This window comes from Panicum virgatum, chromosome 4K, assembly GCF_016808335.1.
Source record: "Panicum virgatum strain AP13 chromosome 4K, P.virgatum_v5, whole genome shotgun sequence".
Lineage (NCBI taxonomy): Eukaryota > Viridiplantae > Streptophyta > Magnoliopsida > Poales > Poaceae > Panicum > Panicum virgatum.
In genome coordinates this window covers 10,722,590-10,749,387 of record NC_053139.1, presented here as the reverse complement: position 1 = coordinate 10,749,387, position 26,798 = coordinate 10,722,590, and the positions used below count along the sequence as shown (strand labels likewise).

At 53.2% G+C, this 26,798-nt stretch overlaps 1 protein-coding gene across 4 annotated transcripts; it reads right to left on the bottom strand.

The window, feature by feature from the left end:
• Positions 1 to 1,684: 1,684 nt before the first annotated feature.
• LOC120703055 (probable glutathione S-transferase DHAR2, chloroplastic) lies at positions 1,685 to 26,628 on the bottom strand. 4 transcript variants are annotated; one of them, XM_039987063.1, is made up of 7 exons: positions 26,197 to 26,628; positions 19,538 to 19,628; positions 19,280 to 19,423; positions 18,751 to 18,868; positions 4,313 to 4,453; positions 3,208 to 3,321; positions 1,685 to 2,019 (listed from the first exon to the last, which is right to left on the bottom strand). In XM_039987063.1, exons 1-6 carry the CDS (start codon positions 26,414 to 26,416, stop codon positions 3,235 to 3,237), a joined length of 801 nt encoding a protein of 266 aa, XP_039842997.1. In that variant the 5' UTR covers positions 26,417 to 26,628; the 3' UTR covers positions 1,685 to 2,019; positions 3,208 to 3,234. The 4 variants fall into 4 exon arrangements, 3 of the variants coding, with proteins under 3 accessions (XP_039842997.1, XP_039842996.1, XP_039842998.1); XM_039987062.1 differs by having other exon boundaries at positions 1,685 to 1,981; XR_005686740.1 differs by lacking the exon at positions 1,685 to 2,019 and adding an exon at positions 2,752 to 2,920 and having other exon boundaries at positions 3,062 to 3,321.
• Between the last annotated feature and the right edge of the window lie 170 nt (positions 26,629 to 26,798).

Here is a 26,798-nt window from a genome sequence, read left to right as displayed (position 1 = left end):
CGTGAGAACGCACGAGCTTGAGCGTGATCTCTTGCCCAATCAATCTAAAACCTCAGCGATCAAATCAATCAATGGAACCTCGGCTTCAATCGGGTGCCGCAATTTCTCCACCCGCACTGCACCCGATTCTTACCGGCACGAGAAGAAGAAAAAAAAGCCGAGATGCCCGGCGATCCAACAAAAACAACCGCTAGGGAACTAGAACCTCCACAGTCCACAGACACAAGAAAGACGTTGATGCAAAACCAAAACGCGGCAACACCGAACGTGATGGAACAGTCTGGCAACTCGAAATGCCGTGCTCTGCTGGTTGTCAGTGCGGCACACGATCGATGGAGCACCGGAGCGCATCCGCAACATGCCTGGATGCAACATATGTATACGGCCCATCATACGAGCCAAACCCAGCACTGCAAGTGTATGCAGGCGTTCTCAAAATTTTTTCTACAATACCCATCACATAGAATCTTCGAACATATGTATGAAGCATTAATTGCAATTGAAAAAACCCCACTCATTACACAGTTTAACTGTAAACGACGAGACAAATATTTTAAGTATAATTAGTCCATAATTAGAAATTAATTTCTAAATAACAACGAAGGTGCTACAGTACCAAAACTCAAAAATTTTCAAGCAACAATCATGTGTGTTCCCGAAAGGGGGCAGGACGGATGAAGGCTTTCCCTGCCTCCGAGCCCCGGTCGCAAACTTGTGGATCCGGATCCACGCGTCAGTGACCCGACTGCATGAGAACCAAAGTGGTGGGAACACCGCTTCCAGTTCCGGCAGGATGGCGAGCAGAATCATTGAACGCAACGAATTGCAGGGTGAGCTGACGGAAACGGTGCTTCACACCACTGAGAAAAGTGCGCGGCGGCTGGTGGAGACGCAGTACGCACGATCCAGCGCCTCCAGTAACATTGCGGAAAACATCATTGTGACAAGTGACCAGCGACGACCGACGCCCATGTAACAAAAGAAAAGCAAGCATCCATTCGAGATAGGCCTTATCAGCTTATCTTATGTGCGGGCATTCTTTTGGTCGAGCTGATGTGAGGGCCGGAGTTGAGAGGGAACGAACCTGCTTATCTTACATGGAACGCACACCGGGTTCCTTTGGCGTCAACTCTGAAAATCCCAGGCTATTGGCAGTAGTCAGATCAGGGAGATATGAACAACCCACATGTCAGACCTCTGCTGCAAGTGTGGTTTTCGGAGTCTTGCAGTGAAACATGCATCACCACAGTTCAAAAAAAAAAAACATCACCAACCACGAGCATAGCGTGACGGTTGGAACTTCCACGCCTCAAACCATGTATGCTGAACGCAAAGTTCTGGTCAATCATTGCAGGTTCAGTGTCGAAATGCTGCTGAAACATGGCGAAAGAGAAGCGGCAGCGAATAATGCGGCAGATCAGCTTCACGCACAGCGATGCTTCAGTGAACGCAAACGACTGGATGAAATATATTTGGAGGTTTGCAGCTTGAAATCAGCGGAAAGGTATCTCACTTTTTTGTGGGGCCTTGGATAAAGATGGGCCAAATGATTGTAACCTTGCCTCTAACATTCAGTGTTTCTGCAACTGCATCCTTAAATCACAAGGAACGGCCACAAGTACGTTATGAAACGGGCTTGTTTAGTCTTTCATGATTTCACCAAGAGGTTAGTCAGCACCATGGATCATTGTTTGGAATGTTCGTTTGTTAAATAAACGTTGGCACTGTGTATTAAACAGCTATATAACAACTCCCCTTTGTTCAACAGAATGGTAGTTCGACAATAATGCTCAATTTCATGAGAGGTCTCTGATTTTTATTGACATTTTTCTATTGGACAGAGAAAGCAAAGGAGATCAGATATGAATACCTTACATGCTACGCTTGGGAAAATTCCAACAAAAACCCAACACCTTTCATGTACAGACTTAACATATGCGACGAACCTGGGCATCTAGATCCTCTGATAGCCACGTCTCTCCTAATACAAAAGAAACATAACATCACATGATAAGCCATCTGGTGCAAGCCAATTAGCCAAATCAGCATGTCTCTATTAAAATCAGTTGCACATCACGTGAAACTGATTTAAGCAAAGATTGACATCACACATCTCTATTGCAAACAGCAGAATGGTAGATTCTCATTTTCCAACAGAAATTCACAAAGCTCAGATGGAGTGTCAACTGGCAGGGTCCGTTGAGAAGGATACAGAAGATAGTACTGTGATAACTGACTTGGGAAAATAGAAACACCTTATGGGGTTAAATGCAGACATGTTTGCGCACAACCAAACCTTACTTTAACTAAAATTGGATGATCGTAATAGCGAAATATTATATGATGGTCTGGCAGGGGCGGAGCCAGACTAAAAGCTCACCGGGGTCATGTCTATCAAATGATGGGGTCATCAAGCATTATTAACAACTATGGACAGTGATTTGTGTTGTTTTTTTAATCGTAAACATCATGATGTTTACAAAAGTTGATACTATTCAGCATTATCAAAGAAGCTAAACATCATGATGTTATTACCTTCTATTTAGTTTCCACATGTGAATAAGTTGAGCTGACGCCAAAGTGCAGAAAGGGAAAGCAGTATTAACTATGGCGATATATTGGTTGCTGGGCTTGGTAATGGTAGGAGGCCCATAATAAGTTCACAACAGTTGCAGCCACTAGCTTCTAGCCTAACATAATTTAGAAATTAAAGGCCAAAGGCTAAACCTCTACATAGTCATTAGGCCATCATTAAGTAGGGGAACAACTACTATTGGAGTACACTTAACCATCAACAACAGATATTAATATTCCTTGTACAAGCAAATAGCTGAAATGCCCACTCAATGACATTATAGACAGTTCTCTACATGTATTTTACACATGTGATTGAAATATTACTTTTGCATAGCCAATAACAGATAGGAGCGCTTGGAGACTAGCTATCAATGTGCCTGAACCTTGAACTTATTTCTTTCGGGTTTCATCTCTAGCCTACCCCAACTTGCTTGGAAAAAAAGGCTATGTTGTTGTTGTTGTTGTTGTTGCATAGCCAATAACAATCCTGCCTCCATACTTCTAGTTACGACATAAGTATGAACTGTGCATCCAATCATCATTATTGCCACAAAAGCAAAATAGCAAAACAAGCAAATCTAGACGGGCAAATGTTCTTTCTTCTACAACAGGAATATATACGCAGTTTACCTGAACTTGTTACTTTACAAATGTGATTTAACCCATGACTTTTGGGCGCCATCCAGCAATTACATCCTCTTGCAGAGCTCGAGTTTTGACAAAAGAATCCATTGAGAAAATTGACTGCAAGAGAAAGTTCAAATGTTCCAGTATGGATAGAGTCCCAAGGCCAAACTCCTTAGGAAGATGTCAAACAAATGGAAGAGATAAAGTAAACCATATGAAATATTGAAATGATATCTAGCTGCCAAAACATTTTATTCTGGAACGATAGATGGCTCCATGGGCCACGGATCATGGATCGTGTGCCTCGTCTCTTTCCCTGGTGCCCAAAGGAAAAGCAAATAAACATACTCTTCTAGAAGCTCTCAAAGAGAACACATAGATTTCTGATTTCTGAGCTACAAGGGGCACTCTCAGTGGGGGTCATTGCTAAATTCCTTGAGCTACAGGATGCCCTCGCTAAAGTGGTGCTGCAGCTAGATGTGCAGGATACACATGTGTGGCGTTTCTCCGTATCTGGTCAATATACAGCTCCATCGACCTATGAAGGTTTTTTCCCCAGGGCTCTATTATTTTTAAACCTGGAAGCGCATTTGGAAATCCTGGGCAGCAGGCAAGTGCTGTTTCTTCATGTGGCTGGTAGCACATAACAAGTGCTGGAATAATGATCGACTTGCTAAACGGGGCCAGCGGCACCCTGATCGCTGTCCACTTTGTGACCAAGAGACAGAGTTGATTAATCACCTACCAGTCACCTGTGTTTTTGCTCGTCAATTTTAAAAGGTGGCCTTACATAGCCTTTATGGAGCCTCTCCAATCCTGGTTGGGGCCTTAGTGTTTGGTAACGACGAGATGAATTTGTGTGTGTGTGTTGTTGTTGTTGGTGGTGGTTGGGGGGGTCTGGGGCTAGACGTATCTCTCACCTAATTGCCCTGGCATCTGAAGGAGGTTAGGTTCTTTGGCCGAGATCGTTCTTGTTTTACAGTCACAGGCGCAACCTAGTTCCATGTTCCTTGGATCGACCTCTGGCTCAGTTACAGGTCATTTTTAAAGAAAACCAAGTACCTAAAAGATGAAAACAAAGTTTCTTGCACAAAAGATGACAATGTACCTTCATGTATTGTTTTACATGTGAAAGTGAATCTGGAACAGACCAACTCTTGTAGTGACCAAGAGCTATCTCCATGTGATATAGTTTAGGACCCAGAGAGAGATCAGCAGTAGAAACTGCTCCACCATTAATAAATGGACCCTGGACCAAACAGCATCTCAGAATAAGAACAGAGTTAATTTCTGATAAAGTACACAGAAATGAATATTAAGTTATTAAATAATAAAGCATACTCTAATCATTAAGCCCACATAAAAGGGGTTCTTGTGGAGTAAACAACACATCACATATAACGAATTCATCTTAGCTGATAAAACTTGCTACACTGAAATTGACTTAATTAACAAAAACTTAAGGCTGTTCTACTTTTGATTACTGATGGTTTGCAAATGATATCACAATATTCCATATTTGAAATTTAACATATCTATATAAGAACTGATGTTATATTAAACAAACTGAGAAGCAGATGCATTTGGTTAATTAAAATCTAAAATAGCCTAACATGTGCAAACTTTTGCAATCATTTGAGAGCAAAACTACATTTTAGATGACCTAATTATTCTAAGGAACCATACAGTTGTAAATAATTCAGGATTAGTAGTCAGTTTTTTTTTAAACTTTGAGCATGCACGTAACCACATTTCCACGGTGTCATGAAACTTCTTTTCTCATTTTTCACATATGCATGGCTTGAAAGTCATTTTAGAAGAAAATTTTTGTAGCTTTAACCATTTAAGCATGTAATGCAGCAGAGTATGATACAATATTAGTGTCATGGGTCACAAATTTGAGTCTTTTTCGTAGGGGGGAAAGGGAAATAACTAATTTGTATATTAGGTACATTGGACATGAAATTTTTTTATATCAGATGTCAAAATGTGCACCAGCTGTTGGGACTCGAGAGGGATGGCCACATATAAGCCAAAAACGGAAAGGAAATAAAGAAAGCAAAAAAGGGGGCTATGGATAGTGTATTTTTTCAATGCCAGTGACCAAACACATGGTATAATTCATGCAACACTGAACAAGGGTTTCTGAAATTGTCATGTACGGTCAGACGTACACCAGGCGGAGGCGCGCACGCGACGTACGCAGGGCTGCGGCGCGCGCGGAACGTGACAGTGGTGAACCGGCGCCTTCTAGTCGCTAGTTAGGAAAATAAGATTTGTTATTAGTTAGATCCTAGAATTAAGGAGGGACTCCTCTATTCGGTTGTGGGCATATGGCCATATATTCTGTAATCGTGACTCGGGGAAAGTTAAGCAAGATCATTATCCCCAAACCCTTCCTCCTCTCTTCAACGAAGCCTGCGGCGCAGGGGTATAATCTCGCCGGAGAAGACGGATCGCGGCTACGAACTACGTAGCCGAGGTCCAGCTACCCTAGGATCCGACGCCCTTGACAACCTGATATCACGATTCAGACGATCCTCTTCCTCTCCACAGCCCTCACTGTAAGAGAGAATAATGGATGTATTCCTCCAAACCCTAGAAGGGTGGGATATATAGATCCTATACATGGGTCTCTAGATGGGCCTCTATACACGGGCTCACATATACACCAACACTCCCCGCAGTCTGAACTACCGGAGCAGCAGTGTTCAAGACTGGACAACAAGAAAGCCAACACCCCCCGCAGTATGAACTACCGGCGCAGTGGTGTTCAAGACTGGACAAGGAGAGAGTACAAAGGGCAAATACCCCCCCCCCCCGCAGCCACAACTAGCCACCTGCTACGTTGAGGCTGGAGCGAAACTCCGAGAAGTTCGAGGAGAGTAGTCCCTTAGTGAAGATGTCGGCAAACTGGGAGGTAGTCGAGACATAGAGTACCCGAACATCGCCGATGGCGACTCTGTCGCGCACAAAGTGTAGGTCGATCTCCACATGCTTCGTCCGCTGATGCTGGATGGAGTTGGTGGAGAGATACACGGCGCTGACGTTTTCGCAGTAGACGAGCGTGCTCTTGGCGAGCGGGCTGTGGAGCTCCGCCAAAAGCTGTCGTAGCCAAGACGCCTCCGCCACGCCGTTAGCGACAGCCCGGTACTCCGCCTCGGCACTGGAGCGGGAGACAACCGGCTGCCGCTTGGATGACCAGGAGACAAGGTTGCCGCCCAGGAAGACGGTGTAGCCGGAAGTGGAGCGGCGAGTGTCCGGGCAGCCAGCCCAGTCAGCGTCGGTGTAGACCACCAGCTCAGAGGTAGGAGAGCGGTGAAGAACCAAGCCGAAGCCAACAGTGCCACGGACGTAGCGGAGGAGACTCTTCAGTGCAGCTTCAGTGCAGCAAGGTGAGACTTCCGGGGATCATGCATGTGAATACAGACCTGCTGAACGGCATAGGTGAGATCTGACCGAGTGAAGGTGCGGTACTGCAAGGCACCGGCGAAGCTCCGGTAGCCAGTAGGATCGGCCACGGGATCACCCAGATTAGCAGACAGCTTCGCCTGAGTATCGACAGGAGTGGAGCATGGCTTGCAATCAGTCATCCCAGCCCGCTCCAGAATGTCGAGTGCATACTGCCGCTGGTGAAGGAACAGGCCAGACGGGCGAGGCTCAACAGTGACGCCCAAGAAGTGGTGGAGCTGACCAAAATCCTTCATAGCAAACTCCTGTTGCAGATAGGAGATAATGCGCTCAAGCAACTGCTGACTGGAGGCTGTGAGCACAATATCGACATAGAGCAGCAGGTAGGCAGTCTCATCCCCACGGCGGTAGATGAAGAGACGTATCAGACTTGACCTCGGTGAACCCCAATGTCAGCAAGAACGTGGCGAACCGAGAACACCAAGCCCGAGGAGCCTGCTTCAGACCATAGAGACTTGTTGAGCCGGCAGACCATATCCGGACGACTCGAGTCCACAAATTCCGCTGGCTGAGAGCAGTAGACAGTCTCTGACAGAGTGCCGTGAAGAAACACTTTTTTCATATCCAGCTGGTGCACTGGCCAAGAGCGAGAGAGCGCAAGCGAGAGGACCGTGCGCACCGTAGCGGACTTCACCACTGGACTGAAGGTCTCATCGTAGTCCACACCAAGCCGCTGGGTGAAACCCCGGAGAACCCAGCGAGACTTGTAGCGCTCCAGTGTGCCGTCAGCCCGACGCTTATGCGTCCAGATCCACTTGCCAGTCACCACATTGCAACCAGACGGACGCGGCACGAGATCCCACGTCTGGTTGGCGAGAAGAGCCGCGTACTCTTCTTCCATCGCGCGACGCCAGTGAGGATCCGCCAAGGCGTCGCGGACAGAGGAGGGTACCGGAGAGACCCGCGCCTCTCCCTCGGTGGCGGAGAGAGTCGCGGCCTGAGACGCCAGCCGCCGAGTTACCATGGGATGGATATGCCGAGGATCCCGATGGATAACTGGCGGGTGGTACACCGCCGGCTCAGCTCGAGAGGGAGCCAGAGGAGGCGGCGGCGACGACGGCTCCAGTGTAGGCGTCGCAAGAGCCTCCGGAGCCGGAGGCGGCGCCGGTGTCGGCGCTGAACGACGCCGGTACACCTGTACCTGCTGAGCGTACCGCGGCGACGCCGGTGTCGGCGCCGAACGACACCGGTACACCTGCACCGGCTGAGCGTACCGCGCAGGTGCAGGGGAAGGCACCGAGGCCGCGCGTGGCGCAGCGGGAGACACCTGGTCGGTGCGCGGCACGACCGGAGGTCCGGGGGCCGCGCGTGGCGCGACTGCGGGCACCTGGGCCGCGCTCGGCGCAGCAGGGATCACCGGAAGCGGTGCCGGTGTACCGGAAAAACCTGCAGGGAAAGGACAGACAGGTAACGGTGGCTGAACCACCGGGTCAGTCGAAAACAGTGAATCCAACTCGGTGTCAGGAGAAGGTGTGGAGCAGGTGGAGTAGGGGAAATCCGACTCGTCAAAGACGACGTGTCGGGAGATCAGAACGCGGCGAGAGGTGGGGTCAAAGCATCGGTACCCCTTGTGGTCAGGGGAGTACCCAAAGAACACACAACGAGTCAAGCGGGGCGCCAGCTTGTGAGAAGCGGTGGCGGAGGTGTTAGGGTAACACGCACACCCGAAGACCCGAAGGTGGTCGTAGCGAGGAGGGGTACCGAAAAGAGCGTGGTGTGGAGTGGGAGCAGGAGAAGCAGTGGACGGAAAACGGTTCAGCAAGTAGGTGGCGGTGTGGAGGCTCTCAGCCCAGAAGCGCGGGGCAGAGAGGCCTGGATCAGAAGGGTGCGCACGACGTCGTTCGTCGTGCGAATCATCCGCTCAGCCTTGCCGTTCTGAGGAGAGGTATACGTGTTAGAAGCTCAATTCTAACTCTCATTGAGCTGAGAGGATGACAATGAACTTGGGGCAATTTTCTGGGTTTTTTCTTCATTCACAAACTCAAAGACATGTCTTCCAACGGGAGGGGTGGCCACATATATATACAGCAGGCTGCTGGGCAGCAAACAAAGCCAATAATGCTAGTCTAACACTAGTCTAACTGCTGTCCTAGAGAGGACACTAACTGCTGTCCTAGAGAGGACACTAACTGCTGTCCTACAGTCCAATATGCTGCAGGGGTACAAGGGATGCCTGCAGTCCAAGATGCTAAGGACTACAAGATGCTGCAGGGGTACAAGGGACCACAAAGACCAACAGTAAAGACTTATCCATCATTCTCCCCCTAAGTCTTGTGCGTCGTCTTGTGGGAAGATTGGACCATCCCAGTCTTGGAGCAATGCTCAAGGAACTTGATCCTCCCAAGGGGCTTGGTGAGCAGATCCGCAAGCTGATCCTTGGTGTTGATGTAGCTCGCCTTGATGCTTCCTTCCTCCAAGCAGTCTCGGATGAAGTGATACCTCACCCGGATGTGCTTGCTCCGTTCGTGGAAAACGGGTTCTTCGCCAAGGCCAGAGCGGACTTGCTGTCCACCTTGAGCTCCACTGCTCCAGTGTCTCTGCCGAGTAGATCACCAAGCAGTCGAGCGAGCCAGAGCGCCTGAGTCGACGCGGTGGAGGCCGCTATGTACTCGGCCTCGCAGCTGGACAAGGCCACCACCTGCTGCTTGACCGACTGCCAGCTAACGAGGCACTCGCCGAGGAAGAAGAGGATCCCGCTCGTACTCTTGCTGGTGTCGATGTCGCCGGCGTGGTCGCTGTCGCTGTACCCGACGAAGTGTGCCGCCCCAGGGCACCTCGGGTAGTGGAGACCGTGGTCGAGAGTCCCCGCAACATAGCGGATGATCCTCTTCACGGCCTGCTGGTGCTCCGTCGTCGGTCGCTGCATGAACCGACTGACGTAGCCGACGGAGAACGCCAAGTCCGGCCGTGTGTGGGCGAGGTAGCAGAGGCTCCCCACAAGACGCCGGTACTGAGTAGCGTCCACCTCCTCCGTCGTGCTGTCACGGCTCAGCTTCAGCCTCTCCTCCATCGGAGTGAGAGCTGGATTGCAGTCGGTTAGCCCAGCGAGCTCGACGACGCGCTTGGCGTAGGCGGTCTGTCGAAGTGTGATCCCGGAGTCGTCCTGGTGCACCTCGATCCCCAGGTAGAAGGAGAGAGGCCCCAGATCGCTCATCTGGAAGGTGGCCTTCATCTCCTCCTTGAACACCGCCACCTCCGCATCCTTGGTGCCGGTGATCACCAAGTCGTCGACGTAGACACCCACCAGTAGGGCATTGCCTCCTTTGCCCCGCCGGTAGATGGCCGCCTCGTGCGGGCTTTGCTCGAAGCCCATCCCGTTGAGCGTGGAGTCCAGCTTGGCGTTCCACGCCCTCGGGGCCTGCCGCAAGCCATAGAGGGCCTTGCGCAGACGTAGCACCTTACCCTCCTTGCCGGGGATCGCAAACCCCGGCGGCTGGTGCACGTAGATCTCCTCCTTCAAGTCGCCGTTGAGAAACGCTGACTTGACGTCCATGTGATGGACACGCCAGCCCTCCTGGGCTGCTAGCGCAAGGAGTCGCACGGACTCCATCCGTGCCACGGGAGCGAAGGCATCGTTGAAGTCGACTCCCTCCTGCTGCACGAAACCTCGTGCCACCAGGCGAGCCTTGTGCTTGACGACAGTGCCGGCCTCATCCCTCTTCAGCTTGAACACCCACTTAAGGGTGATCGCGCGGTGACCGCGAGGGAGGTCAGCAAGCTCCCAAGTGCGGTTCTTCTCAACCGCGTCCATCTCCGACTGCATCGCGGCACGCCATGCCGCGTGTCCCTCGGCTCTGCGAAAGACCGAGGCTCGCCGTCGTCGCGCGCGAGGTGCAACTGCGCCTCCAGGTCGTGAGGCACCAGTCCCGGCACCGGCTGATCACCGAGAAGGTCCTCCATCGTATGGTACCGCAACGGCTCGCCGTCGTGGTACGCGTCGACGCGCTCCTCGTCGTGAGAGAGCGGAGTAGCGAACTCCACCGGACTGTGCTCAGCACGAGCAGATGTCGAAGTAGACGTGCCCGGAGGAGTGGCTATCGGTACTGGAGTGCGCGGCGTCGCCGGCTGTGGTGGTGCAGCCGAGGAACTCGGCGCAGCCGGAGTCGTAGCTGAAGGGCGTGGTGCCGCCAGTGTGGCGGGCGCCGAAGTCGGTGGAGGCTCGGGGACCGGGGTAGGCACGCTCGGCGAAGAAGAGCTGCCTACTCCCCCAGCTCCCTCGAAGTGGACGTACTCGACGGTGAAGTCGTCGTACGTCGGAGCCGAGCCGTCGTCCACCGCCTTGTCCCACGCCCATCCTCGCCCTTCGTCGACCACAACGTCGCGCGCCGTGCGCACACGCTGTGTCTCCGGGTCGAGAATGCGGTAGGCCTTCGAACCCGCCGCGTAGCCGATGAACACTCCCGGAGTTCTCCTGTCGTCGAGCTTGCCGATGTGGCCAAGCTCCTTGGCGAACACGAGGCAGCCGAAGACCCGCAGGTGGGAGACCGCCGGCTTACGCCCATGTCAAGCCTCATACGGCGTCATGCCGTCGAGTGCCTTGGTGGGCGAGCGGTTGAGGATGTAGACGGCCGTCACCACCGCCTCTCCCCAGAAGACAGCCGGTATCCCCCTCTGCTTAAGGAGGGCCCGGGCCATCCCCACAACCGTCTGGTTGCGCCGCTCGACGACGCCGTTCTGCTGCGGGCTATACGACGCGGAGTAGTGGCGCTGGATGCCCTCATCCGCGCAGTATGCCGTGAACTCGGCCGCCGTGAACTCGCCGCCGTTGTCGGTGTGCAGCACGCGCAACTTGCGGCCGCTCTCCGCCTCCGCAGCAGCCTGAGCACGCCTGATGGCGTCCGCAGCCTCTCACTTGCTGCCGAGGATCATCACCCACATGAAGCGGGAGAGGTCGTCGACGAGCAGCAGGAAGTAGCGCCGTCCTCCTGGTGTGACCGGTGTCACCGGACCACACAAGTCCCCGTGTACGAGCTCGAGCCGCTCCTTGGCTCGGAAGCTCGCCTGCTGGGGGAAGGAGTGCCGCTTCTGCTTCGTCAACACGCAGACGTCGCAGAGCTGCTCCACGTGGTCGAGGCATGGGAGGCCTCGCACCATCTCCTTGGCGCCGAGCCGCTTCAGGGCCTCAAAGTGGAGGTGCCCAAAGCGCTCGTGCCACTGCCATGCCTCGTCGTCCCTGCGAGCTGCAAGACAAAGAGGCTGGGTCACCCCGACGTGGAGGATGTAGAGGCGGTTCTTCCCTCGAACCACCCTGGCGAGAAGCGGGCGACGGTAGTCCCAGATGCGGAGGACCCCGCTGTCGATCACCACGCGGGAGCCGCTCTCATCGAGCTGCCCAAGGCTAATGATGGAGTTCCGCAGCGCCGGGATGTAGTAGACTCCGGTGAGCATCCGGTGCTCTCCGGACTTGGCGGTGAAGATCACGGAGCCCACGCCCTTGATCTCCACGGCGGAGGAGTCCCCGAACCTGACGGAGCCACCTACGTCGACGTCCAGGTCGGAGAAGAACTCCCGCCGCCCGGTCATGTGGTGCGTGGCGCCGGAGTCGAGGTACCAGCCATCGACCCTGTCGTCGTCGGAGCCGTTGCCGAGGAGGACTCGGGCACGCGGCTCGTCGAGGTGGAGTAGAGCGGTGGCAGGCGGTGCCGCCGGATGCGGCTCCATGTCCCCGTGGAGTAGGAACAGAGCCGGCTCGTCATCCGGCTGGGCCTCCGCGACGTGGGCTTGGCCCCCACGCCTCCGTTGCGGGCAGTCCCTGGCCCAGTGGCCGGGCCTGCCACAGTTGTGGCAGGCGTCGTCTCGTGCCGCCTTAGGCCTATCGGCGGCGCCGCCCTGAGCATCTCCGCGGGCGCCACCCTCGGCGCGCCCTCGTGCCCCGGCTTGGGCACCTCCGCGCCCCTTTCGCGGCTTCCCGCGCTTGCGGCCACCAGTCGAGGAAGAGGGCTCCCCCCTCCTCCTGTCACCGCGCCGGGCCTCCCACTGCTCCTGAGTAAGGTGGAGCTTCCCACCGATGGAGATGCCTCCCGAGGGAGACTGTGGCTCGTCGCTGTCGACGACCTTGAGGCGACCTATCGCCTCCTCGATCGTCATGGTGGAGAGGTCCAGCAGAGACTCGATCGAGCGAGCGGTCTACCTGTACCTCTCGGGGACGCAGCGGAAGAGCTTCTCGACGGCTCTCTCCTCGTCGTAGGTGTCGTCGTCGAACTGAACCACCTTCTGCAGCAGTGTTGAGACGGAGGGCGAAGTCATCAACATCCTCACCTGGCTTGAAGGCCAGGTTCTCCCACTCCTTGCGAAGTGCCTGAAGAGTGGTCTTGCGGGCGCGGTCGCTGCCGATACGTGCCGCAGTGATGGAGTCCCAGGCCTCCTTGGCAGTTCGCTTCTTGGAGCGTGAACTGCATCTCGGGCGGGGCTGCTGCGATAAGAGCATCCAGCGCCCGTCGATCCTCATCGTAGCCGACGTCGCCGTACCAGACTCCCTCCCACATGTGCCGCACCTGGAGCTTCACCTCCATGACTGCGGCCCACTCGACGTAGTTGGTCTTGGTGAGGGTGGGCCACCCACCGCCGGGACCGACGTCCCTGACCACCGCCTGGAGCCCGTGGTAGCCGGGGGCGCCACCGCGCGCACCCCAGCCAGGAGCGCCGCCTCCGCCATGCGCGCCGCCGCCAGGGGCGCGGCCTCCGCCGCCGGGTGCGCGGCCCCCTGGACCGTCGCCGGGCGCACCGCCAGGCGCACCGCCGTCCAGGCCGCCTCCGGGCCCGCGGGCCCCTGGACAGTCGCCGGGCGCGCCGCCGTCCAGGCCGCCGCCGCCGGGGTGGGCTGCTGCCCACCGCTCGGTCCGCTCCCGCGCTCTCTCCCTCTCCAACTCCTCAAGGTCCTCGTCGGCGGTGGCGTCGCCGGCGATGGAGCCGCTGAGGCTGCCGCGCAAGGTCTCAACCTCGACCTCCGCCGCACGCGCTGCATCCTCCGCCTCCTCTGCTTCCACCTCCGCCCTGGCCGCTGCCAGCTCCGCTGCAGCCAACCTGGCCGCCCTCGCCGCTGCAGCGGCTTGAGCCGTCGCTCGCCTGCGCTCCTCTGCCGCGGCGAGCTCGGCGTCTCGCTGGCGCCGAGCGCTCGAGGCGATCGAGCGCTGAGACGGTGCGTCGGACATGGCGCGCCTCCAAGGGGCTGTTGCGTGGAGAGGGGGAAGGGAACGGGGAAGAAGAGGCAGCCGGAGCTGCTGCTGCTGTTGCAGCGGCTGGTGCAGCAGCTGCTGCTGCGCTAGCTGCTGGTGGTGGTGGCTGGGCTGTTATAGCGGCTTGGGAAGGGGAGGAGCAAGAGATATCCAACCTACAGGAAAATACGGCTCTGATACCAGATGTTAGAAGCTCAATTCTAAGTCTCATTGAGCTGAGAGGATGACAATGAACTTGGGGCAATTTTCTGGGTTTTTTCTTCATTCACAAACTCAAAGCCATGCCTTCCAACCGGAGGGGTGGCCATATATATATATATACAGCAGGCTGCTGGGTAGCAAACAAAGCCAATAATGCTAGTCTAACACTAGTCTAACTGCTATCCTAGAGAGGACACTAACTGCTGTCCTAGAGAGGACACTAACTGTTGTCTTACAGTCCAAGTCCAAGATGCTGCAGGGGTACAAGGGATGCCTGCAGTCCAAGATGCTAAGGACTACAAGATGCTGCAGGGGTACAAGGGACCACAAAGACCAACAGCAAAGACTTATCCATCAATACGGACAAGACATATGCAGCTGAACACCCCGAGAGAAGAAGAAGGAACGGGAGGTGGAGTTATCAAACTCACGCCCGTTGTCGCACTGGACAGCCTTAACGGTGGCGGACTACATGGACCGCTTTCAGGCGCTCCTCGCCCGCGCGGGTCCCCTCCTGGAAGAACAGGGTGTTCAGCTGTTCACCGGGGGCCTCATGCCGCCGCTCAGCCCCGACTTCCGCATCCAGAACCCGCAAACCCTGGACGCCGCCATGAGTTTGGCCCGGCAGTTCGAGTTGCGCGAGCAGTACTCCACACCGGCGACCAAGCCTGCGCCCCGGCCGCCACTGCTACCTGTGCCGGCCCCACGCCTCACCCTGCCAGCACCGCAGGCGCCCAGGCCGGCTGCCCCCGCGACGATCATCGTCGAGGGCCGCCAGATCAAGCGCCTCACCCAGGCGGAGCAGGAGGAGCGTCGTCGCAAGGGACTCTACTACAACTGCGACGAGAAGTACTCCCGGGGACACAACCGCGTCTGCCAGCGGCTGTTCCTCCTGGAAGGCATTGAGGATGACGAGATGCACTGCCGAACGACGCCGGGGCTGGCGAAGCGGAGGACGCGCCGGTCTTCTCCTTGCAAGCCCTCGCGGGGGTTTCCTTCGCCGACACCATGCAGATCGAGGTCTTGCTAGGCCCCGCGACGCTCGTCGCCCTCCTGGACTCCGGCAGCACGCATAACTTCATATCGGAGGCGGCCGCGCAGCGCTCCGGCCTCCCACTGCAGCAGCGTCCCCGCCTCACAGCCAAGGTCACCAACGACGAGCGCGTCACGTGCATCGGCGTCATCCGCGGCACCCCGCTGCTCATCGGCGGCGACTCCTTCCCGGCGGATCTCTTCGTCATGCCGTTGGCGGGCTATGACGTGGTCCTGTGTACTCGCTGGCTCGCGGCCCTGGGCCCCATCGTGTGGGACCTCGCCAAGCGTCGGATGTCATTCCAGCACCAGGGCCGCGCCATCTGCTGGTCTGGCCTGGAGATCCCCAGCGCGCCGTCCCTCGCCGCCTCGGCCGCCAGCGAGCCCCTCCTCGACGAGCTCCTGGACTCCTTTGGGGACATCTTCGCCGAGCCTACGGGGCTGCCCCCCAAGCGTGCCCACGACCACCGCATCACCCTCAAGCCGGGCGCGCAACCAGTCGCCATTCGCCCGTACCGGTACCTGGCGGCCCACAAGGATGAGCTGGAGCGACAGTGCGCGGCCATGATCGCGCAGGGCATCGTCCGTCGCAGCGACTCGCCGTTCTCCTCGCCGGTCATCCTCGTCATGAAGCCGGACGAGTCGTGGAGGTTCTGCGTCGACTACCGCGCCCTGAACGCGCTCACCGTCAAGGACGCATTCCGTATCCCCGTGGTCGACGAGCTTCTCGATGAGCTCCATGGGGCGCGGCTCTTCACCAAGCTGGACTTACGGTCCGGGTACCACCAGGTGCGGATGCGGCCGGAGGACGTGCACAAGACTGCGTTTCGCACCCACGACGGCCTCTACGAGTTTCTGGTGATGGCGTTCGGGCTTTGCAATGCCCCGGCGACGTTCCAGGCGCTGATGAACGATGTACTTCGGCCCTTCCTTCGCCGTTTCGTTCTTGTGTTTTTTGACGACATTTTGATATACAACAAGACTTGGGCGGATCACCTTCGTCACCTCCGCGCCGTCCTATCCGAGCTGCGGCGGCACCAGCTCTTCGTCAAGCGCAGCAAGTACGCTTTCGGCGTCTCCTCCGTCGTGTACCTGGGGCACGTCATCTCTGAGGCGGGCATGGCCATGGATCCGGCCAAGGTGCAGGCCATCCTCGACTGGCCAACGCCGCGCTCGGCTCGGGCGGTCCGCGGCTTCCTCGGCTTGGCGGGATACTACCGCAAATTCGTCCACAACTACGGCACCGTCGCCGCGCCGCTTACAGCCCTTCTCAAGAAGAATGGGTTCTCCTGGGACGAGGCGGCGGCCGCGGCGTTCACTGCGTTAAAGGCCGCGGTCACCAGCACCCCGGTACTCGCCATGCCGGACTTCGCCAAGGTCTTCGTCGTCGAGTGCGACGCCTCGTCGCATGGGTTTGGCGCGGTGCACGTTCAGGACGGCCACCCGGTCGCCTTCTTCAGCCGGCCTGTCGCTCCCCGTCACCGCGCCCTCGCCGCATATGAACGCGAGCTGATTGGTCTCGTCCAGGCGGTGCGGCACTGGAGGCCGTTGCTTCATCGTCAAGACGGACCACTACAGCCTCAAATACCTCCTCGACCAGCGCTTGGCCACGATCCCTCAGCACCATTGGGTCGGCAAGCTCTTGGGGTTTGACTTCTCTGTCGAGTACAGGCCGGGCGCGTTGAACACGGTGGCCGACGCTCTCTCCCGCCGCGACGACGACGACGGCGGCCTCCTGGCGATCTCGGCGCCCTGCTTCGACTTCATCGCACGCCTTAGCCACGGATCCAGCCTTGGTGGCCATCCACGACGAGGTTCGCGCGGGCACGCGCGCCGGACCGTGGACGGTGGTCGACGACATGGTCGCCTACGAGGGGTGCCTGTACATACCACCGGCTTTGCCCCTCTTGCAGGAGATCGTGACCGCGGTACATGATGACGGCCACGAGGGCGTCCACCGCACTCTGCACCGGCTCCGCCGCGACTTCCACTTCCCCAACATGAGGCGGCAGGGGCAGGACTTCGTGCGGGCCTATGCAACTTGTCAGAGGTACAAGTCTGAGCACCTGCACCCCACGGGGCTCCTGCAGCCTCTACCCGTTCCCTCCATCGTCTGGGCGGACATCGGCATCGACTTCGTGGAGGCGCTCCCGCGGGTGCACAGCAAGACGGTCATCCTGTCCGTCGTGGACCGCTTCAGCAAGTACGGCCACTTCATACCTTTGGCGCACCCCTACACCGCGGAGTCTGTGGCTCAGGCCTTCTTCACCGACATCGTTTGTCTCCACGGCATCCCTCAGTCGATCGTGTCGGACCGCGACCTGGTCTTCACCTCGTCATTCTGGCGCGATCTCATGCGCCTCGTGGGCACGAAGCTGCATATGACCTCGGCATTCCACCCCCAGTCTGATGGCCAGACAGAAGCGGCCAACCGCGTCATCGTCATGTATCTGCGCTGCTTCACCGGCGATCGTCCCCGACAGTGGCTGCGCTGGCTGCCATGGGCTGAGTACGTCTACAACACGGCCTACCAGACGTCGCTCCACGAGACGCCGTTCCGCGTGGTCTACGGTCGTGACCCGCCCTCCATCCGTTCGTATGAACCGGGTGAGACGAGGGTGGCGGCAGTGGCCCAGGAGATGGAGGCCCGCGAGGCGTTCCACGCCGACGTTCGCTATCGCCTCGAGCAGGCGCAGGCGGTTCAGAAGCTCTACTACGACCGCCAGCACCGGCCAGTGTCCTACCAAGTCGGGGATTGGGTGCTCCTTCGAATTCGACAACGGCCCGCTGCATCCCTGCCTCGCACTACTACGGGCAAGCTGAAGCCCCGCTACGTCGGGCCATACCGCGTCTCCGAGCTCGTCAACGAGGTAGCTGTTCGCCTGGAGCTTCCCCAAGGCGCCCGGCTGCATGATGTGTTCCATGTCGGCATGCTTAAGAAGTTCGTCGGCACCCCCACCGGCGTCACCTCCAGCGCTCCCTGTCATCCACCACGGTGCGGTGGTCCCGGAGCCTCTTCGGGTCGAGCGTGCTCGCTTGGCGCAAGGCGTTCGCCATGTCCTCGTCCACTGGCGTGGCGAGCCGGCTGAATCCGCGTCATGGGAAGACCTCGATGACTTCCGGGCGGCCTACCCGGACTTTCAGCTCGAGGACGAGCTGGACCTCGAGGGGGGGGAGAGATGTGATGTACGGTCAGACATACACCAGCGTAGGCGCGCACGCGACGTACGCAGGGCTGCGGCGCGCACGGAACGTGACAGTGGTGAACCGGCGGCTTCTAGTCGCTAGTTAGGAAAATAAGATTTGTTATCAGTTAGATCCTAGAATTAAGGAGGGACTCCTCTATTCGGTTGTGGGCCTATGCCCATATATTCTGTAATCGTGACTCTGGGAAAGTTAAGCAAGATCATTATCCCCAAACCCTTCCTCCTCTCTTCAACGAAGCCTGCGGCGCAGGGGTATAACCTCGCCAGAGAAGACGGATCGCGGCTATGAACTACGTAGCCGAGGTCCAGCTACCCTAGGATCCGACGCCCTTGACAGAAATGAGTATGGATATGGCTAGTAGAAGGGCCTATAGACATTAGGTAATATATTGCAGCTCATAAAACCACAGTACTAATTGGAAGCAGTCATGTAACATTACAATTGACACTAACCCACTTACATTATCCTTCATATAAGTATCAAACGAAGTCAGCTCATCAAGTAGTGCCTGTTCTGTTCCATCACTAGGATCTTTGCTTTTGAGGAAACCGATGAAGGTGGAAAATATTTTCGACCCTCTGCAATGAAATTTATGGACAATAATTATGATGCCGGTACTAGTATTACTGCCAAGTATTAACAAAAGAAAAGGAAGCTAACGAAGTTGTAGATAGCTCGAAGATACAAATCAAACAACGTATCATGTAGGATGTGCCAATACAAACACTGATTTAATGCATATATACAAGGTGTCCAGGTCAATTAGTCACAATTATGGACAACCACAAAGAAGATGAAACATAATATTTTGCATGGTTATTCATACATAGATGATCTGAAAAAATAATGAAACAGATAAGGGCAGAAGAGAGAGATGGACACAAAATATGCATGGATGGCTCACCATTCACAACAAGAGTGCTGAACAGAGAGCCCTTACAAGAAGGTAAAACAGGGTCATTCATTAGGGCACTGGAAAAATCACATACATTGAAGCTTTGTCTGCTGGAGTTGCCAAGGGTGGTTCAGGGTACTTCTCCTCTAATGCTTTTGTTATAACATCGGAATCAGCTATCCATTTGTCCTCAACCTTCACAATAGGCACCTTACCTTCTGGATTGATTGCAAATAACCTGGCAAAGCAACACAAGAATGGTGATTCAGGGCCATCGAACAATGAAGCCGAAAAACATCCACTAATAATAATCTAAATTCAGAAAGGTTAGTCTCAAATTTCAGAGAGGTACCAATCTGGTTTATTAGATAGATCAACTAGCTTTAGATCATATGGCAGATGCTTCTCCTCTATTGTCAACAAAACCCTTTGTGTGAACGGACCTGTCGTCAACATGTGAAATGAATAACGGTGTTTCAACAATCAGAGCATAAAAACTTGAAATAGCCATAGCCCATAAGTTATGGTACTTCAATGAAAACATGATTCACACTTCAATTCTGGGAATATCAATGCTGCCCACCTTTTTCTTTTCTTTAGTAATTAGTAGTTTAGTACAATCAGATGTTAATATCAAAGTGACCTTTCAAACATTTACTTATATTAATGAAGTCACTATTAATATGATAAAATGGTGCTGCCTTGAATACTATGTTGTGTAATATGCAACTGGTAATTTCCCTGCTTTAGCTAAACATGTAGTAGAGACTGCAGACCAACCTTTTCTGTTAGCAGGCAAATGTAGATTATGAAAAAGATAGGGACAGTTAATCTATTGAAGTTAATACTCCCAGTATAAAGCATTTTTTTTCTACACAAAACAGGAGAACTTTCACTCTTAGTGTGATCATCACATACTATATTTTATCAATCATAACAGATGGTGTAAACTGTTAACAAAAATTATCGAAAACAGATCACAATGCTAAGTTATTAAAACTTAAGCATAAAGAGTCCAAAGCATGTATCAAATTCAACGTCCAAATTTTTTTTCCGTAAAGGCTTAAACACACCATACAGTCGTGGAAAACTTAAAGAAGGCAGGACAGGAGGCAGCATTTCAATTAATTAAGAAATCTAAATCCAAAAATCACCTTAACATGTCCATCTCCCAAAACACTACAGCAATATTAAGTTATTAACACCCATGGGCTCCAAACACTGACGAAACAAATAAATCAACCTTCTCAAACGAAAACTGATCATAAAAATACACCTTGGGATTTTGCAATGGGGTATGGTTGGCTACATTATTCAGAGAACTTGCATGGTTTATATTGTCATGTAGGTGATGGCTCGAACAAGGACACCAAGTGAAACACATTTTGTTGCATGTTGGAGTTTGGGGAATTTCTGGTTGGGGCAAAAACTCCCCATAGCCCTTCTCTTCTCTTTTATCTTCTCCACTTTACACAATAGTCCTTATACATTTACTAATTACAATAATACACAAACACTCCCTCTCAAGATGGGCTAAAGATATTCAACATGCCCATCTTGTTACATGCAACCTCATTATCCTTAGGACCTAAACCTTTTGTGAGACAATCAGCTAGTTGATCACGAGACTTAACATACTCCAGCTTTAGAGCCCCACTGTCCATCTTCTCCTTGATGAAGAACCTGTCAATCTCCACGTGCTTCATTCGGTCAAATTGAACTAGATTATTTGCTATATTGATTGCTGCTGCATTGTCACAACGAAGCAACATAGTTTCATTCTTCAACACCTGAAGCTCTTTCAGAAAACTCTTCAGCCACATCATCTCACACAAAGTCAAGGCCATCGCTCTATGTTCGGCCTCCGCAGTAGACCGAGACACCACAGCTTGCTTCTTCATGAAACAAGATTACCACCTACAAATACACAATATCCAGATGTGGATCTCCGATCATCCCTAATGCTTGCCCAATCAGCATCACAATACCCTTCTAGATTCAAGTGGCGGTTTGCTCTAAACCACAACCCTTTACCAGGGGTTCCCTTCAGATATCTCAAGATTTGATAGACCACCTCCAGGTGCCCAGTTCTAGGATCATGCATATACCTGCTCACCACACTGCATAACCAATGTCAGCTCTAGTATGACAAAAATATATCAACCGACCAACTAGCCTCTGATATCTCTCCCGATCCACAGAGTTACCTAACTCAGCACAAGTTTGGTGATTCTTGTCAATGGGTGATCCACATGGGCGACACCCAAGCATCCCTGTCTCTGCCAACAAATCAAGGACATACTTTCTTTGGGAGAGAATAATTCCCTTTGATGACCTAGCAATCTCAATCCCAAGAAAGTATCGAAGTGGTCCAAGATTCTTTACCTCAAAGGCTCTACCTAGCCTTCGCTTCAGTTTCTTAATCTCCACTACATCGTCCCAGTGATCACTATATCATCAATATATACGGCCAGGATAGTGATACGAGAGCTCTGATGTCTGTAGAAAACTGTGTGATCTCCATTGCATTGGGAGTACCCCATATCACACACTGCCCGCCTGAATCTGTCAAACCATGCACGTGGTGACTGTTTCAGGCCATATAGTGACTTCTTGAGTTTGCACACCTTCCCAAGAGTCTGTTCATTTGCAAACCCAGGTGGAATTTTCATGTATACCTCTTCTTGCAGATCCCCATGAAGAAATGCATTCTTTACGTCTAGCTGATGAAGTGGCCAACCAAAGTTAGCTGCGCATGATATCAATGTCCTCACCGTGCTCATTTTTGCCACAGGAGCAAAAGTTTCATCATAATCGATTCCATATGTTTGGTTGTACCCCTTTGCAACCAATCTTGTTTTGTACCTATCCACCTTTCCTTCCGGAGTTTGCTTTACCGTGAATACTCACTTACAACCAACCGTCTTCTTTCCTTTTGGAAGATGAACAAGTTCCCATGTTTTGTTCTTTTGAAGGGCAAGTAGCTCTTCTTTCATTGCATCATTCCACTTTGGATCCTGTTTAGCACACCTCCAATCCTTCGGAATAGGCACTGTTTGTAATGATGCAACAAAGGTTCTATATGCAGGAGAGACACTAGAGTATGAAACATACTTAGCAATATCATGTTCATAGCCATAACGAACAGGAGGTTTTCCAGCATTGACTCTATGATCTCTACTTTGTGCAAGGGGTTACTCTACAGGTTCTGAGGTGGGAGAAATATTACCAGTTTGGGGTGGCAGGCTCAATGGAGAGGAGTCCGATGAGAGATATGGGACTTGAGCTTCAGCTTGTTCGGGTTGTGGTTGTTCTCCCTGCTTCTTATTCCTCCTTCGAAAATACACTATGGGTCCCCCCTGCTTCTCATCAACCTTCTCCTTCTGCTTCTCCCCCTGCTTCTCATTCACCTTCTCCCCAGTGGGGCACGGAATTGTCCCAACAACTACAGCTTCACCATCCTCCATCCCCTCCTGACCATCAATACTTGGATCATCATGATCCCCACTCACACCTCCGGAAGCCTCATCCTCCTCTGCACCACCAACAATCACACTTCCTAAAGCCTCACTGGCTAAATCTCCTGAACCACCTCTGGTAGCCTCATCCTCTACACCACCAACAATCACACTTCCAGAAGCCTCACTGGCTAAATCTCCAGAACCACCATACTCATTTATAGGACATGGAATTGACCCAACAACCACCTTTTCATGAGTCACATCATCATTTTGCACATCACTATTCTTACCATTCTCATTCCCCCCTTCTCTACTGTCACTCTCAGTGACTGAAGAGAACTCCTCCAAGAATGGATCAAGATCACACTTCTTTGTAGTATGGTTCTTCCTCACAAAATGTTACATCCATACTTATAAACAATCTTTTTCCAAGGGATCCCAACACTTGTATCCCTTTTGTGTAGATGAATAGCCAACAAAGATACACTTCACCGCTTGTGGGTCAAATTTTCCCACTGAAGGCCTGTGGTCTCTAACAAAACAAACACAGCCAAACACCTTAGGAGGCACCTTAAACTCTCGACATCCCAACATGAGCTCATCAGGTGACTTCATGCCAAGTATCCTAGATGGCATTCGATTGATGAAATATACCGCTGTCATCACAACTTCACTCCAGAGGTATTTAGGCACATTCATCTGGAACATTAGACACCTTGCAACCTCCAACAAATGTCGATTCTTCCTCTCAGCAACACCATTTTGTGGTGGAGTACCAGGACAAGTGGTTTGATGTATAATCCCATGATCAGAAGTGTATGCCCCAAAATCATTGTTCACATACTCCTTTCCATTATCAGTGCGGATGATCCGGATCTTCGCATTAAGTTGATTTGCAACAAGCTTATGAAAATCTTGGAAGCATTGGAAAGCTTCATTCTTACCCTTGATCATATAGATCCAGGTCATACAGGTATAACAGTCAATAAAGGTGACAAATCCCTTGAATCCACTTACAGATGTGACTAAGCAGGGATCCCAAACATCAGAGTGTATCAACATAAAGGGTTCGCAGCTACGAAGCCCAATGTTAGGGTAAACTGATCTTGTATGCTTGCCAAGTTCACATGCATCGCATAGGAGCTTACTTCTGTCTACCTTCTTAAAAGCATCTGGGTGTAATTTGCTCAAGCTCTCAAAAGACACATGTCCTAACTGACGATGGAGTAGCAAGATTTTCTTCACATCTCCTTCAACAGCTGTTGTTAATGCTAACTCCTCATGATTGACAAACCACAACCCATCACGCCTGACTCCAATCCCAATCACTCTCCCAGTCCTCCTCTCCTAAAAGACACATGAGTGTTCATCAAAAGTAATTGTGCACTTGAATTGATCAATGATAGAACTTACAGAAAGAAGATTGACAGGAAATGATGGAACATGCAAGACTGATGACAGGCTAAGAGATGGCGTGCATTCTATAGACCCTACACCATGAATCTGTCGGAATGTGCCATCAACAATTTGAACAGACTCAGAATGAGTATATGCATTGTATGTTTTGAAAGGACTAGACATGCCTGTGACATGCTTGGATGCTCCTGAATCTATGACCCATTCTATGTGATGCCTATATGACGATGCAAGTGCCTGCGCCTGAGTACCTTCGCCCATGTGGGCGTAGTTGGCGCGGTTACCGAAGTTACCTGCAGGACCAGCTGGGGTGGTGATAGAAATCTCCTCCACCTTTACAAAATCACACTCCCTCTTCTTCACCAACCCCTCAGCCTCCAATTCCCCCTTTTCAGTCAAAGCCACCAATCTTCATGGTTCTTAAGGCGACGACTAGGGGTCAAGGCGTGCTCGGGGTGGTAGGCGTCCCCCTCGCCTTGCCAGAATGCCTATGGCGTCCGCCTGGGCGTCGAAAGGCGTCGCTGGGCGTCCTGGGGACGAGGCGGTTGCCATAGATGGGTGCCGCGCGGGGACTCGAGCAGGGCAGGCGGGAACTCGAGGGGTGGGCAGGAATCGCACGAAAAATTGAGGGCAGGCGGGAATTGGAGCAGGGCAGGCGGGAACTCGAGGGGCGGGGGGAATCGGACGGGAAATTGAGGGTGGGCGGGAATTGGACATGAAATCGAGCAGCAAAAGCCCAGTCGTGGCTTAATCAGGAGAGGGAAACAGAGAAGAGAGAGGTAACGAAGGGAACTCACGGTGGTGGCATGGATCCTCGCCGAGGCGGCAACTGTGACCCTCGCGGCTCAGCGCATCACCACGGCGACGCTTGCGGCCTTCACGCGCTTCCGCCTCTACTGGTACACGACCGCATGGGCCCCTGCCTCCGTGCGCCTCCTCTGCTATCTCCGGCCTCTTTGCTAGACTGCAATGCCTAGGTAATTCATCTCCAATCTCCGGTCTTCCCTTTCCTTTCCTCTGCTTTGTGCTCGTGTTTACCTTCCCTGCTCCCTAGTTCCCTCTGCTGTCTGTGATTGCTCTGCTCGATGCCTCTATTAGTCTATTGCTTGCTTGAGTGGAGTAATTGGGAAGGAAGAATGTATGGTGCAACAGCTCAACAAAGGTATGTATATGCTACTAAATTTTACTATCATAGTATATTTAGGATTGTCTATGGCGTCGCCTCGCCGCGCGCCTTATACGCCTAGGCGTTGTGAGGGGGGTAGGTCGCCACGAGTCGCCGCAGCACCTTAAGAACTATGCCAATCTTATCTCCAATGACTCTACTTTAGCTTCAATCTCTGCCTTCAAAAATTGAATCCTCAATTCCATCTCTGTTTTCTTAGCACTTAAGGCCTTCAATTCCTCCACCTTTGCCTTCAGTTTGTCCTCTATCTCTTGTGGACTCATCTTGAATTTCAGCAGCAGCAGCTCGCTTCCGATGGAATCAGAAGTAGCAGCTCCCTTTCACCCCGGCGTCCGCGCCGCCCGCCTCACGCCTCACGGCAACGCCGACGCCGACGAGCCCTAACCCTAGCTCTGTATACCATGTTGGAGTTTGGGGAATTTCTGGTTGGGGCAAAAACTCCCCATAGCCCTTCTCTTCTCTTTTATCTTCTCCACTTTACACAATAGTCCTTATACATTTACTAATTACAATAATACACCAACATTGCAAATTGGATAAGTGCATATTGCTGGATGTTTTTTTTTTCTTCAAGACAGTTGCTGGATGAAAATTAGATTGCCAATCCGTCTAGTTAGCTAAATCCTCCTACTAGGCTACCACCACGCATTTCACTCCATCCTAGATTGTTTTAGGACAATTACATGTGTTAATGTGTATTCATAAACCACTCATGAATCATGAAGCAGCATGGAAATCAAACTTGCAAAACTATCATCACTCTAAACATGAAACGTTCAAGCTAGCGTTCGCGGTTCGAGAAAATTAAACTCGGAATAACTCCCCGAATCCAAACAGCGGCCAGCACAACCTGCATTGTCAGTTCAGCTACTACCTCGAGTTCTGCTACAAGCCTACAAGGAGCCGCGCCCGCGCACACACCCAATCAGAGATAGAGTGAGAGCTCACAGTCGCCCAGGCGCCCCGGGACGGTGATGGATTCCTTCGCGCAGACCTCGAGCGGCTGCGCCGAGGCGCGGGCCCCGAACGCGCGGCGGAGCCGCAGCGCGGCAGGCAGGAGGCGCCCGCAGCCGCCGCGGGCGCGGCGGAAGGTGGTGGCGAGGAGCGCAGAGGAGGGGCCCGCGGTCGCGGCGGCAACGGCGGGCGTGCCGCGGAGGAGGACGGCCATGCCTAGCTCGCCGGAGCGGGTCGGGCGCGCGGGGGAGAAGATGCGGCTCGTCACGAAGGGGAGGAGCGGAGACGGAGCAGAGAAGCTTATCTTCGTGGTCCCCACCGTGGACGTGGAGCGCGTGCGTGCGTTTCCAGAGGGCGGAGGCTTCGTGTCGCGGCGGCCTCTGGACGGCGGGGAAGACGATTAGACGACGTGTGGAGAGAACACTTGGGCCTTGGGCCTTTGGGAAGTGCTTTTGTTTTGGAAAAAGTTTATTTACTTTTCTGAACTCTAAGCCGAGTTCATATTTCTACTTTAAACTCGAAAATTAGGTTTTTTATCTTGAACTCGAAAAAAGTGGATATATGATCTCCTTGGTGTTTTTTCTCCGTAGTTTTTC

Bases quoted from the DNA above. Each gene is read 5' to 3' on its own strand.
- LOC120703055 (XM_039987063.1), bottom strand. From the start codon at position 26,416: ATGGCCGTCCTCCTCCGCGGCACGCCCGCCGTTGCCGCCGCGACCGCG. The intron at 18,869-19,279 runs GTATGTGATTTT...ATTTCATTGCAG, and splicing joins CCAGCAGACAAAGCTTCAAT to AGGGTCGAAAATATTTTCCA. The intron at 4,454-18,750 runs GTAAGTGGGTTA...TGTTTGGTCCAG, and splicing joins ATACTTATATGAAGGATAAT to GGTCCATTTATTAATGGTGG.